This window comes from Carassius auratus, chromosome 39, assembly GCF_003368295.1.
Source record: "Carassius auratus strain Wakin chromosome 39, ASM336829v1, whole genome shotgun sequence".
Lineage (NCBI taxonomy): Eukaryota > Metazoa > Chordata > Actinopteri > Cypriniformes > Cyprinidae > Carassius > Carassius auratus.
The window spans coordinates 6,101,581-6,117,120 of record NC_039281.1 but is presented as its reverse complement, the minus strand read 5'-3'; the positions used below and the strand labels follow the sequence as shown (position 1 = coordinate 6,117,120).

At 36.0% G+C, this 15,540-nt stretch overlaps 1 protein-coding gene and 1 pseudogene across 1 annotated transcript; one reads left to right on the top strand and one right to left on the bottom strand.

The window, feature by feature from the left end:
- Positions 1-328: 328 nt before the first annotated feature.
- On the top strand, positions 329-12,313 carry LOC113057794 (PDZ and LIM domain protein 3-like). The gene is made up of 7 exons (XM_026225311.1): positions 329-888; positions 6,491-6,642; positions 7,036-7,120; positions 8,116-8,303; positions 10,014-10,141; positions 10,353-10,464; positions 10,615-12,313. Exons 1-7 carry the CDS (start codon positions 796-798, stop codon positions 10,802-10,804), a joined length of 948 nt encoding a protein of 315 aa, XP_026081096.1. The 5' UTR covers positions 329-795; the 3' UTR covers positions 10,805-12,313.
- LOC113058023 (UPF0602 protein C4orf47 homolog) lies at positions 12,123-14,233 on the bottom strand (annotated as a pseudogene).
- Between the last annotated feature and the right edge of the window lie 1,307 nt (positions 14,234-15,540).

The following is a 15,540-nucleotide window of genomic DNA, read 5'->3' as shown; positions in this document are numbered from 1 at the left end:
GCATGTTTTATCTGTCCACAACTGTTTTTTGGAGCCACTTTATGTATAATGTAACTATGTGACATCTACACACTAGGCTAGGTCAATTAATTATTATTATTATTATTTTTTATTATTATTATTATTATTAAATGCAATCCATGCAGTTTTCAGTGTTCCCTTATGTGGCTGTGTAATTGAAATTGTTTACATTCCCGAGAGGAGATGTTTAAAAGAGCAACACATGCTTTGTTGATATGAAAATATGACGTTCTGTTATTGTGCTCTGTAAACAGTTTGTAATCTGCTCATCAGAAGCAAGGGCTCTGACTCAACACTCAGCCTCAACTTCATGATGGAGGAGTCTACTCCTCTCAGTCAGGCACAGGTGTCTGGCCGGCGGTTAGGAAAGAAAAGTCTAGACAGCGCACAGGGTGATGACAGAGCAAAGGGAGTCACTGGTGGATGATTTTAGTTATCAAACCGCTAAGACTTATGAGAAAAGAGGATTAATCATAAAGGGCGTAAGGTTGGATCTGAAAGAGGTGGGGAGAGAGTTTGACCCCTCAGGATCTCAGTCAACCCCTATGACCTCAGAGGGGTGTGGCATTCAGGCATCATCTTTCTTTCATTCACTCTCCTAACCCCACATGCATGCTTAAAAGAGACTCAGAGACAGGCACTGGCTTCCAGTCGTGGTTGTGTGAGTCATTCATCCAGGGTAGAAGTGAGATCTCTGGCTAGTAAAAAAGAGATTGAACTGAGGAAGCAAGTTCAACTTTTGAGAAAGAGGAGGCTGAAGAAAACAAGACAGATATGCCAAAGAACGTGGTGCTGGATGGGCCAGCCCCTTGGGGATTTCGGCTTTCAGGAGGCAAAGATTTTAACCAGCCGCTGACCATAACTCGGGTGAGTGAATGCCTTTGGCTAAAGTCTGCTGCTTCACACATTCCACTCAGAGATAAAGATGCTTTTGATGTGCTGGCTAACACTGCCGTGGGCATGAGAAACCAGTGGGGTGGATCACAAAATAACATTCCCAGGACCTCACTTTAGACATAACTGAGGAGTACTGTGAGAAAAAATATTTTTAGAGCCACAAGTTCGAACTGACATTCATTTTTAGAAACATCTGTGGTTGTCAGGCAATCATTTCCCAATAGAGCCTAGTTATAATTACCTAGTTTTTATCTTCATGCCATTGTGATTTACTCTAATATTGCAATTTAAGAAATTAATGTTGTATTCACCAAGGATGCATTATATTTATTAAAAGTAAAAGACGTTACAATTGTTTTATTAAAAATAAATGCTGTTCTTTTGAACTTTGATAATCGTGAAATAAATATACCGTATCATGTTTTCCATAGAAACAGTAGGCATAACGACTGTTTTAAGTATTGATTATAAAAATAAATATTTCTTGAGCGTCAAATTAACATATAATGATTTCTGAAGAATCATGTGACACTGAAGACTGGAGTAATAATGCTGAGAATTCAGATTTACCATCACAAGAATAAATTGCATTTTAAAATAAACGGTTTCAAATTGGATAAATATTTCACAATATTACTGCTTTTACTGTATTTTTCAAATGTAGCCTTAGTGAGCAAAAGAGACTTCTTTCAATAAACCTCTTCAAAAAAAATCTTACCAGCCCCAAACTTTTGAATAGTGTTTATAATTTGAATATTATTGAATTAATATTCAGACGTCTAACGCTGTAATTAATTAGCCAAACTGATCATATTATACTACCTCCCATTGCATCATGGTGTTTGTGAATTTGAAAACACAGATTATTCACAGCTCATCGGAGTCATAAATGTGGTTATGTATTATGGCTGTACCTAAAAGTGTATATTACGTGTCGTGAACTTTTGGGCATTTTCTCTTCCAGTTACTAACAAGTTCACAAAAAGTCAGGGACAGACACTCTCTCTCTCTCTCTCTCTCTCTCACACACACACACACACACACACACAGGCTTCGGAGAGGACACCTGTTGTCTGAATGAATTGCAAAGCTCTTAGTCCAATAATATTTTAAACAGCTGATGAAGTCTGATCATTTGTGGTAAAAGAAGAGGTCAAAGGTTAACTGAGCACTTGGTGATGTGTGAGATGAACTTGACAATCTCTTTAATTTAAGCAATCATTTCAGCACCATCTCAAACCTCATATCCTCTCATAAATAAAACTGACTAATACTTATAGATGGTGGTGAAAGTGCCCCATTTCAAAGATAAAGTTATTTTGAACTGAATAAGAGGCATGTTAGATTTATGCTCAGCAACTACAAAGTTTGTGCATTTTGGTGAAGGCTAAGACGGTCCTAAGGCGCCGCCTGACTAAAACTGAAAACTGCCTCCTCTAACTAATTCGGTATGTTACCTACATATATCATTAGTGGAATGCCAGTTCTGACATTCTCCATAAATTGTGGAAAAAACACAGCAGAGAACGGACAGGTCGTCATAAAAAGATACTTCCCATACTCACTGATTAGAAGCGCAAGAGCAGGTCTTACAAAATATGAATTGTCCTAACAGAAAATAGGTGTTACCACATTACAGTGATTTACTGGTATCAGATGGTATAATAGTATTTTGATGATTGCCTTATTAATATACAATGATACCTCAAGATTCTTCCAAGAATACTGTGGTATTTACTAACAATTAACATGTCTAGAAAGTATATTTTTCTGCTGCAGCACTGGTTTTGGCCACAGTATGGAAATTGGAACCTCCAGGTGTACAACGTAGACTTGAAGTCTCAGCTGAAAAGAATGATGTCATTCTTAAATTAAACCAATCAGGTTTATTTAAAATTCCTAGCTAATGACTTCCTTGCAGAATCCAAGTAAAATGAGACTGGATGTGATTTCAGACTAAAACAATACTATCCACTCAAACATAAATGAAATGGATTAGAATTAGCATTTCATAGTTTGGTGTATGCCTGTGCCAGAACCTGAAAGCTACATACAGTGGGTAGAGAAAAGTTGAAGTTGCATTGAGTAAATAGAGCTGGATAAAACAAAAACTCAGGCTACAAAGCAACAAACTTTGATTATTTTAAAAGGGGTGATTCTTTTCTGTATATTTCATCTTTAAGCAGAGAAATACTGATGACTAATGCAGAATGTGTGTGGTTTCTTTGTAAAACCGCTGTCTGTAATCATACACTAATTGATGCCAGCAAGGTGGCTCTTTTCTCATACTATGAGGCCTGATGTTCTTATTTCAGTAACATTAGTCTCCATCGATGCGTGCATGCCAGCACAGATGGGGCTTTTTATGAGAAGCAAAATCAGACCATCTTAATTATACTGTTGAATTAAAAATGTAAATGACTGTTATATATCTAAATCCAGTCACTGAGCAGACACCTTTAACAAATCATTCATTTCAGTTCAGACAGTTCTTGGGTTTAGTGCTTTGCTCAAGGGCATGACGAGGGTAGTTTATGGTTGAGTGTCAACCTTGAGCTTTATCCACTTCTCCCAAAGAATGACAATTCTGTTATTTACTCAACCTCATGTCAGGTTTCTTTATGTTAGCAGAATATATATCAATTTAAATTTACTTACCTTATGTTGTTCCAAACCCATATGATTTTCTTTCCTGTATGGAACACAAGAAGAAGATACTTTGTAAAAGTTCAAAAGGTTCAAAGCAGTGATGTCATGGAAAAACTATTTTTGGTTCCCCACAAAACCTTTCAGTTTACACTTCTTTTTTTCTGTTCCAATTGTTTTCATTTTTTGAGTCAGGAACTATTTTAGTATTCTAAAAAAAATAAAAAAATAAAAAAAAATAAAAAAACTTTTTCCAGAATGTTTTGTGCATTGAAATGTTTCATGTATGTTAAAGTTCTTTATGAAACCATTGATGGCAACAAAGAAGCTTTCTTTTTAAGAGCGCATAATATAAGTCAATGAGATCTGATGATGTTTTGGACCCAGTTGATTTTCAGTGTATGGACATAACAGTTCAAACATGCTTCAGAATATCATGTTTTGTTTTGTTTGGGTTTTTTGTTTTTTTCACAGAAGAAAGAAAATCATGCAGGTCTGGAGAAAAACCAGGACAAATAAATGTGAACTTTTAGGGGAACTATCCCTTGATTTATTCTGCCTGATAATGTCTAATTGTTCAGCGTGCCCTTACATGCTTCTCTTGTGGGTTTGCGTGTCACTTGGGGATTTTTTTCTGCACAGGTTATGCATAGCTTACAAACCCCCAATTGTTATATTCATGTTTCTGTTTATACTGACAATCGGATACATATCACTCAATGGTTTCATATCAGTTCATAGCTGCTTTTGTTTCAATCTACTAAACAGAGCGGCTTTGTTGGTGAGCCAAACACATCCCTCATTTGCTTAAATAGTGCCAAGGGAACAGTCTCATTTTTATTGTGTCCATTCTGAGACATTTGGATGCTTATTTCTTTGCAGTAACCCTCGATTTCTACAGTCGCCCCATAATGGATGTCTACAGGGGAAATAAGGCCTAGTTTTCATTTGCTGAATTAAATACAGCCAGGCATCAGTGTCACTTATATGAAGTCATATAAATGTATTTTGAGATGTATTCGCTCTAGAAGATACAGGTGGACAAATGTGATTTTGGTGTGTACACAAAGTGAGAAAGGCACTAGGAAATGAGATATTAAAGTGTGTCTGTTATCTGACAGAAACAGAGATGCTAGCTTCGTAAGTCAATAAATTATACATTAGGAATAAAACATCACAAAACTTAATTTTTGATTAGTAATATACATTGCTAAGAACTTCATTTAGCCTTAAAGGCTTTTTTCCTCAATATTTTTTGCACACTCAGATTCCAGATATTCAAATAGTTGTATCTCAGCCAAATATTGTTCTATCCTAACAAATCATACACCAATGGAAAGCTGATCTTAATTCAAAATCTTAATTTAGAAAAATCCACGGTTTTGTGGTCCAGGCACACAAATCGTAATGACATTAAACACTGATGATAGAACACTAAAACCCTCTGGTCTTAGATAACTGGCATGACTTGACCTGGTATAAATCTTCCTCTATTGAGAGGTGGACTTAACTAGAAGAAGGTCAGCTGTTGGGATATACAGTAATAGAGCAGCTAAGTCAGAACACAGGTAGAACGAGGCCTGCACACAGGATGAGGTGATGAGATAAATGACTAGGGGGATGAAGAGAATACCCAAGAAAATGAGCCCAGCAGATGAGAGGAATAAGGGATGATGTCAGACTTCATTAATGAAAAAGAGGATGATGGAAAGAGAGGCCAGAGAAACACCGGGCAGCAGGCTGAATGCCAGAGCAGTCAGATCATCAACCACCAATAGACCTGACTCTGCTCCCCCGGAGGATGATACCCGGCCATGACTGACACATCCACAACGTGCTATTTTTAGTCCACTTCTAAACTACAGAGGGTCAACAGATTGTTTCTACCCCTGTCACTTTCTGTTTATGTCTAAACTGCTCCATAGCTTGCTGCACACTTGTAGTGACTTTGAAAGAAGGCTCCAAAGAATCTGAATCTTTTTTTTTTTTTTTTTTTTTTTTTTAAATCTTTGCTAAATCTATAAACAAGCTGAAGCATATTAAGCACTTCACTATTCACAACTTTTATCCAAAGTAACTTAGATCACAATTAGTCCTATTTTAGCCACCTTTGGCTTGATTGGCCGGCATACTAAACCATTCTCATTTACACTGAATGTAATTCACATTCACATAGAATGCTAATTTTTGTTTAAAAAACCCAAGATGCTGGGCAATGGAATTAAAAACTTTTAACATGAGTGCTGTGGTTTTGGAAATCATCGCTCATGAGTGAGATTCTGAAAAAGACGGATATCTGTCTAATGCATATTCACATTGAAAACCAATGGAAAAGCAACACAGTAAAATTAAAAAAATGCCTTCTATGTGAACAGCCTGTAAGCATTTTCACAGATTTAAAACTAAAGTGTAAGAAATAATTTCTTTGTATTTATGGTGGCTTCTTATGGTTTTGAAATCTTTATACTTTTGAGAAAACCTTAAATACTCTAAAAACACATAGTAAAACCATCAAAATAAAAAAGAAATGAGAACGAAAACACACACACAAACATTATACTTACACCTTAAATACATAAGTACAAGATTTTTTTAAGGAAAATTATTTTGTTATTTTATTATTTATTTATCTTTTGAATTAGATTCATATTTTCAGTTTTTATTTTACTGCGTTTTAGTAATTGTAATTGCTTTTGTCATTTCTATATCATTTTAATTAATCTTTACTAGTTTAATTTTAGTAATTTTACTACTTCACCTTAAACTTGTTTCAGTTATTTCAAAGTTTATATTTTTCCTTTTTTATATCTATATTTTATTTCAGCTTTATTTCAGTTATGTATATAGAAAACCATGCTTATTATAAAAGGTGTATTCAAGTCATTGTATATGCATGGCCTTTATCAAGTCTGGTTCTTGTTTTCAGGTGACACCAGGCAGTAAGGCATCTCGGGTCAACCTGTGTCCAGGAGACATCATCCTGGCCATCCAGGGAGCGTCCACTGACAGTATGACTCACGCTGAGGCTCAGAACAAGATCAAAGCCTCCAACAATCAGCTTTTCCTCAAGATAGAGAGGTACCATGAGCTTTTCTCATTATAGGATAGTGTTACAAACAGGATTAAGAGTCTTTCAACAACTTTATATCACATTCTCTCACCTCCTTTTAAAGTTGCAGCCAGAGGGAGGACTGTAAGAATTTGCCTTTACCCACTGCTATGAAAGTGTCCATCAGTACCCCCAGAGCCTTATTTACAACAACAATGAATGTGTCCTTCCTCTGTGATTAATACCCTCCCGATAAACCATCTGGCTTGTACATGCCAGTCTGTTGACGTTACTTTACTAGCTAGAAGTGGTCATGGCCCTGGTGCACAGTAATGACCCCCCTTAGTGCTCTTTGATCTTTTTTATGATTTCACAGGAGGCGATTACCTCGTGTCTTACTGTGTGCATTAAATGTGTTGCAGGCCAGAAACTAAATTGTGGTCACCTCTGGTTATAGAAGAAGGGAAAGTGAACCCATTCAAAATCAATTTGGAGGCAAAGAAGCAAGTAAGTGTAATAGAAGAGAACAACAAATGCACAGCTCTTTATTTTTTATCTGCTAATAATATGCAGCAAGAAAATGTATATTATTTATAAAAAAAAAAAAAAAAACAGCACTAGAGTGCACGAGGCATGTTAAAGGGATACTTTCACCCCAAAATCAAAATCCTCTCATCATTTACTTAAAAGCGTAAAAGCAATAAGAGTCCATATTATGCAGATGGATGAGATGATACTTTAAAAATCCCTCAAAAAATTGTACCACTGTTGTGTTTGTTTTGAGAGCTTTTTAAAGCATTAGCCTATCCATTTGCATTATACTGACTCACAGAGATGGATTCTTTTTCTAAAAAATTTTTGTTAATGATAAGAGAATTTTCATTTTTGGGTGGAGTATCTCTTCAGAAATTGTGCAAAGCTGCCAAGTTTTGTTTGATCTGTCCTTGTCCAACACAATACGTTTATAGGAAGAGTTAACTATAGAAATTTGCTTAAGATACTGGATCTTCTGCAGTAAATGGGTGCCGTCAGAATGAGAGTTCAAAACAGCTGATAAAAAAAAAAATTCACAATGAATCCACCTGATACCAGTGCCTTTTTGTAATAAAAATAAGAGAGACGCATATTTCTCTCCTGATTCAGTTTTTGTTTTTCCCCACTGTAAACAATATTATGGAAAGAGGACTTAGCTTGAAAGAAATGGGTTGAAGTTAAAAAAGTGAATTGACTGGAGTCGTGTGGATTACGTTAGGATTATCCTCTGCAGAGGATCCATTGGTGAGCAAGTGTTGCAACAAAGAAAGTAAGAAAAGTGAAGAAAAGTCAAGTAAAGAATGTTTCTCAATGGAAACATTGGAAAAACAATAAGATAGTTTAGTTTTGAGTTAGTTATGTTGCATCTTCAGGTAATAAAAAGTCATATCTGTAGAAGCTGGCATGCAAATGTGGTGTTTGTGTGGAGCTTTGAGTATGAAGTGTGTATGTCTGTCCTACACACGCAGGAGTGTATACCTATTGGCACAGGTCACAACAGAAGAGCACAGCCTTTTGTGGCTGCTGCCAGTCTGGATGACAAAACGCAGGTGGTGAGCTCCACCTACAACACTCCCATAGGACTCTACTCTCAAGATAACATCCAGGACGCCCTGAAAGGACAGATCCGGGGACTGGTGCATGAAAAGCCTGAGGGGTGAGTGCCAACATGGATCACCCCAATCATATGGACTATGAAACTTCTCTCTGCTCGCTGTCGACCGGCTGCCCACTCACCACTAACACACACACTGATCCTCCAGAAGTCCTCACAAGTGTTCCAGCAGCCTAAGCATTTGGATAGAAAATTATTATCTTATACTTTTGAACTAGTATATTATAGCAGAACACATATTCACATTTGAACCTGCAGTGTTGGATCTTGGAGGACTTCTGCTCCTATTCATACTTCTGATCTATTCATATCTTCATATCTTATGTCTTACAGGACATTGATTACTTCGAACACAAGTTTAATGTCAAATCAAAGCCCTTCACATCTGCAAGCCAAGAGAGGTCATTAGACAAAAGCATCCTTACATGAAGTCAAATATGGTCACTTAATCACAGTAGAATTCGTACTTTTTTTTATATACATTTTTTTTATATTCAATTTTTTTTTTACATTCATGCATTCGTACAGCTTAAAACAAATTTGCTGATTATAAAACAACAGCCAAGTATATACTGAAGCTCTATGTACATCTCTAACTCCTCCTTCCATTCTTTTCTGTCTTATTTATCATTTTCTGTGTCCTCTGTGGCCCTTTTGATTTGATTGCTTCCTGGTTCGGTTCACCTAGCTATTATAAACTGACCTTACACAACTCCAGTGACAGCACATCCCAGACGCTGATCAAAAATGTAGCTCAAATGTCTGGCACCCCATCGGCTGGGTCCAAGGCAGCTCCTTCTACACAGTATAACTTCCCCATTGCATTATACTCAGCAGACAATATCTCAGATACACTGCAGCAGGCTAAGATGTCATCTGTAGTCAGGCAGGCATGGCCCAGGTATCCAGAGCTTTGTTTCCATACAGTAAGCACAGCTATATTAAAGACCTGACAGATTAAAAAAAACAGGGCTCCTACAGATGGAAAACTTCAAAATACTTTGGGGGTAAATAGGAAACTATTGCAAATGTGCACTTTTAAAAATAAAGGTCTTCAATGGCTTCGGTGGTTCCAGATCCAGACATTCATGGAAACTTTCCATCAGACTGAAGGTTCTTTAGATTTTTAAAATGTTCTTCAAACTAAGAAAAAAAAAGGATCTTTTCAACAATTCAATGAATGCTCTTTGCGAACCCAAAATAGTTATTTCAGCGGCATCATTATAAAAATAAAAAATAAAAAAAACTTTTGGAACCTTTCTTTTCAAGAATGCAGGACTGGAAAAATCACTGAAATCAAATTAATCAAATGTAAGTAATAGAAAATTTTACAGGTTTATGGTCAATATGCTATGAAACAGAATTAAATACAATAAAAAAGCTACCATAAAAGGCTATAGGGCAAGGCACATATGTAATAGCATTTAATGTAAAAAAAAAAAAAAAAAAAGGGTGGCGGGGGGTGGGGGTTAATAAATTAATGTTAAAATAAAAAACTGCACACACTATTGACTTAAAATAGTAGTTAAAGTCAAATTATGATTTAGACAGTTCAAACAACTCAAACTGTGGTAATGGACAGCATGTCCATTACCAATAATAAAAAAAAATATATATATATTTGTTTACTTTTATCCAGCATATAATATTTATAAAGTGTCTTCTTGAGCACTGTCAAACTTTTATATAACACAATATTATGTTTTCTCTTAACGGACAAACATTCTGGGCTTCTGCCTTTATCCGTTTCAGCCCTAAATCCCTGAAGTCTATTGAAGACTCTCATGTGTACCGTATGCTCCAGGAGAACCAAGAGCAGCCACATCAACCACGTCAGTCTGGATCTTTCAAGGCCCTGCAAGACTATGTGGAGAGTGACGGTGAGCTGCCCTTATCTGTTATTTGGGGCAATTCTGACTTCATGAGACAGAAATTACAGCTTGCTGCACTGATAAAGATGTCAGTTTAAAATTCAGCTAATTTTCTGGTGAACTACAAGTGCATTGGAAGAGTAATAGTTTTGCAGGCTCTATTTAACTTTAGCATTTCATATTGGCGAGGTGGATCTGAGACACTTTATTCCTTTGACAGGCACAAGGCCCATGGTGACTAGAAGTGTAAAAGCCCCAGTGACAAAAACCCAAGCCAGCACATCCTCACTGCAGAAGCTGCCTCTCTGTGATAAATGTGGCAATGGCATTGTGTGAGTACAGCATTCAGCATAAGACCATAGATTGTGTCTTCTTTGAGAATATAGTATCAGTTTTTATGAAATGAATGTTCTACGCTGAATAGTTTTCATGCATTTTAACAACTTCATTAAATGAAAGTTTTTCTCACAATTGGCTCACAGTGGACCGGTGGTGAAAGCTCGGGACAAGTACCGCCATCCAGCCTGTTTCGTGTGCTCAGACTGTGGCTTGAATTTGAAGCAGAAGGGCTACTTTTACGTGGAGGGACAGATGTACTGTGAAGCCCATGCTCGAATGCGAATGAACCCACCTAAGGGACATGATCTAGTTACTGTATATCCTACTGCTTAGAGGGATGGACAGTCGAAAATAGACAACTTGTATTGTTTGCGTTTATTGCTTCTTGATATTCCATTATTAATTTCTTCATTTTAGTTTATAAAGGGAAATACAATGCCAATTTAAATTCATAAACACCTGGTATTAACACATTTTTAGTGATCGAATCATTACTACATTACTGTTTACACCTGGTTTTTAGCATGCATTAGGCATTGCTTCACTGTGGTTCAGGATGGATTGATTTAAATGCAATGTGGTCGCGTGTTTCTGACTACCCCAGTATGGTTCACTGATACAATTTAAAAACATTTTAAAACCCACAAAGCACTCTGAGCACTGAAAACCTGTGATCTGATCACAAAAAAACGGACGTTAATGCCAGGTGTAAAAGGGATTTATAATCTCAAAACTCTTTCTTAAGGCCTTAATCTAGTTCTTGTTGCAAAGTTGTTCGTCAACTCATTTCTCAGATATTAGCCTTCTGTACAGAGAAAATCCTAAATTTAGACACAAACTAATCCCTTTAGGTTTCAGTTATTCTCAAAATATGAAAGAAGGGGAATTTTGTTTTTAATAGAATTTAAATATGCCATCATCTATGAATTGTACAAAGTATTTGGTAATACTTTGCAATCGATGCAATCGGTTTCCCAGTACAATAATTTTTTTTCTCTTTGTTTATATTATTTCTATGAATATTATTGTTTTTTTGTTTTTTTTTCTTCAATTCTCATGTTTCTAAATGAACCTAAAGTCATAGTTCAAACTAAATAGAAAACTCTGTTGTCATATGCTCAACTATCCCTTTAAGGCCACTTTTACATACAGTTGTATAAAAGGTTTTAACCATAACAAAAAAGAGAATGACATAAATGCGGTAAAAACTTGGCCAACACCTTGCTGGTTAAACACAATATGTATTTTTAATGCTTAACTAAAAACTGGTTTTAGACAAAGGTGTTCTTTTCATTTTTTTTCTGGTGTAGTATTAAGTATAATATATCTTAAAAGAGTTTATCTTTATCCATTAAGAGAATTATATAAATTCAATTAAAAATTGCAACTCTTTGATCTAAAAAACCAATATATAACATTAATTTATTCACCTGAAGACATCACAAGTTCTCAATATGCCATCACAGAGGGGATTCGATTATAGTTTGTGGAACTCACAGCCCTGTAAAATAAAGAAAGTCACATTACTGTGAACCTGCAGTGTCTTTGCCTGTAGAACATATTGAGCAACTGATATTACTGATTATTGTGCAAACATTAAGCACTGTTTGGAGTGTAATATGAGTCTTGGTGCTAGTTCCTGGAGCCCAGCTTACTTTTTGATGTTGAGACTGATGATGATCTTGACAGGTGTGCTCTTTAGACCAGGGGAGAGGTGAAATATTTTGACTTCCTTATTCGTCATTGCTGAATTGGTCTTTTTGGTACCATGGGGTTCTGCAAAGTAGGTGGGGTAGCAACCAAATGTTCCTGCTTTCATGCCTCCAGTCTGCACAAAAAAGATGGCACAAACTGTTCCAAGATGGAAACTTAATACAACTCTTTCCATATGCACTTCTTGAACATTTTTAAACTGTGTATGGTTTCCTTTATGTACCTTTTTACATGGCGCACTTGTAAGGATTGCTGTTAAAGCATTCAACTGGATGAAGGTTCAAACGAAATGCTCCATATTTTAGCATAGATTTGTTTGCCATGATCTCACGATGGTAAACAAGTTATCGCTCTCATTAGAAAAAGAGAACACATTAATCTGCTTGCATAGAATTATACTGTCAGGTACTCAGAGGACGCCTTATCTTGATTAAAACAAGGACCTGGGAGTCGGATTGAAAATCTCATTTATGTAGACCTAAAAATACCTTTAGCATTTCCTTGGCTCTGTCATAGGGGTCTGAGGAATGGGACACCATCTTGGAGAGGGTGATGTCAGGATAGCTATTATTGCGCAAGGACAATACGTCTGACAGCAAAACCACAGAAACTTGCACATCTGCTTACCTGTAACCACTTCCCTTCTTGGGTGGACTTGTGTAAGAGTTTTTTCCAGGTGATTTTTTTGGTTTCCTTGGATTCTGTAGGGCACTTATTGCTTGAATGGGGCCTTTCAAATGTCCCATAATAGCTTCCCACTTCACATCTGAAAATCAGAGAAAACTATTAAGCAACTGTAGGGACAGTTTCAGGAACAATTGGAAAAACTGTAATCTTCATGGCAAACATCTAAATAGTTCTGTGATTAGCTGCCTCAATGGTTCACTCAAGTTATTATTCCTCTGGGTTTGTGTTTTTTTTTTTTTGTTTTTTTTTTTTTTGCATTTGATGCTTTGAACTATTGCAACCTGGTGAAATCCTTGTTTTCAAAATCTTGTTTCCAGCTCAACAAACATCATTAAAAAGCACAAAGCATGTTTCTTTCTCAAAAAAAAAAAAAAAAAAAATTCTAGGTTCTGGGGTATTTTTCACGTCTTCAGACTTTCATAGACCTTGACAACCAATGCCTACTGTACTGTACCTCTCCCTAATGAAATATCCTTGATCAGGAGCAACTTTGTTCTCCTTGCACCAGTACACTAGTCAATAGTTTTGAAACACCTTATAAACGAAAATTGTGTCATCATTTACTTAATTCTTTTTTTTTTTTTTTAAAGGAGAAATTAATATTGTCTACAGTCACTTTTTTATCTCTCTGTTACTGGAAAGAAAGTCTTTGTTCTTTTTGGCTCGTTGTATCCTATAATGTCTTTCTATTTTGGCAGGGTCTGTGAGCGCCTCTCTCTCTCAAATATCCTCTTAAACTGTGTGTCGAAGTATTCCGCCGGGAGTGCACTCTTTGATTTAACTCCTCCTGATAGCATCTGTTTGTTCTTGTATGTGGAGTCATTAAATGGGCCTTTCCGTGACAAATAAAGAGCGTTAGATGGACGTTAAAAGTTTAGCAAAATTATTAACTTTTCATTTTCAATATTATGCAGGGGGCAGGGCTAGTTGTCACATTATCCTGTGTGTATATTGTACTGTACATGTTTATCCAGTCACACAAGTGCTAATTGTCTCTAGCAGAGATTTAAACCTATGTTGGCTGCAAACGTTCTATGTTTAAAGGCTATAAAAAGCGTATATTTGTCCCCTATTGATATGTATGCCAATTCTTTAAAGATGCCAATCCGCTTCATGATATGGCATTGCAGCACTTGTTGAAAAAAGCTGTAATATAGAGAGTTCATGACGACCATCACGCTATAATTCCTTTAAACTCTAAATCCAGTGTGCATTATATATTCTTGCACTAATAAATTTAGCTCCATACAAACCTCCAATTATATAACGCCTTGTGGTAAACACTCAGTTATTTGAAATAACTCCACTGTTGTGTTGTTCGTGTAGGTTGTGAAGCTAGACTGTCAGAGTCATTTTTTATTAGTCAAATAGCCCCCAAACCAATAGTTTCATATGATTTGACAGTATATTTGAACAAATACCAAAAATCTAAAGGTGTGCATTATAGCTGGCACCTAGATGAAGACTTTATAGTTGCTCTTAAGATTTTAATGATTATATTCAAATATTATTGATTTTTAAATTATGGCATATTTTGTGTATGAGCCCATTTACAGTAGTGCAAATAGCAATTTTACTGATTATTTGAGTTTATTACTATAAATATAAAAAAATCTAAAAGGTGTGCATTAGGCTATTGCTGACACCTGGATTAACACGTTACAGTTGGTTTTATTCTCTTCAAATGCTATTAAAGTTAGAACCTTGTAAACCAGGGGTGCCCAAATCTGCTCCCGACGATCGACTCTCCTGCAAAGTTTAGCTCCAATCCTAATCAAACACACCTGAAGAAACTAATTAAGGTCTTCAAGCTCACTTAAAAATTAAAGACAGGTGTGTTTGATTAAGTTTGGAGCCCAACTTTGCAGGACAGTCGATCGCCTGTTGTAAACCAATGTCGTAACTTTGGAGACGATCTCTAAATTTGCGAATATCGAACTTCCAACGTCAAACCGGTAGACACTTACTGTACAACATCAAACATTTAACAAATTATACCTAAACCAAACGTTTAAGATAAATGCTTTTTCTTCTCCTGTAGGCCTACATCACAGCCTGTGAGGCAAACTAAAAGGAATTCTGGTTACCGCGGTGAAAAGTAAACTCTCCACACACTGCGGTAATAAATTACAACATTAAAAAATGTTTAGGAACAGGGGCGGATCTAGAAAAATATTGATATGGTGGCGAGAAGGGGGCAGGAATTTTTGATATCTCGACATTTACCTGTGGCTATAACTTTATTATGACCCTAATTTATTTTATAGTCTCAAGCATTCAGAAATCATGCAAAAGAAATCTAAGCAGTTTTACTATGATAAAACCATTGTTTATTTTTGTAAGGGTTGTGATATGCACGTCTTTTGTTGAAGAAATTATAAAGCCTGTGTCATCTATAGCAAAAAGGTGTCCAAAAATGAAAGATTTTGTGAATATTTGAATTAAATGTTTGGTCAGTAGCAATTACATGGCATTTGTAATAACATGTACATAAATTGTTTATTTTGTATTTGCCTACATAATGTATTTTAACAGTATCATTATTAACCAATCATTATTGCCTCATTATTTTTTATATAATGCATTTTAAGTCACTTTTTAAGTCAATTGTGCGTTATAGCTGACACCTACTGTACATGAACAATTACAGTTGTTTTAATAAACCATTC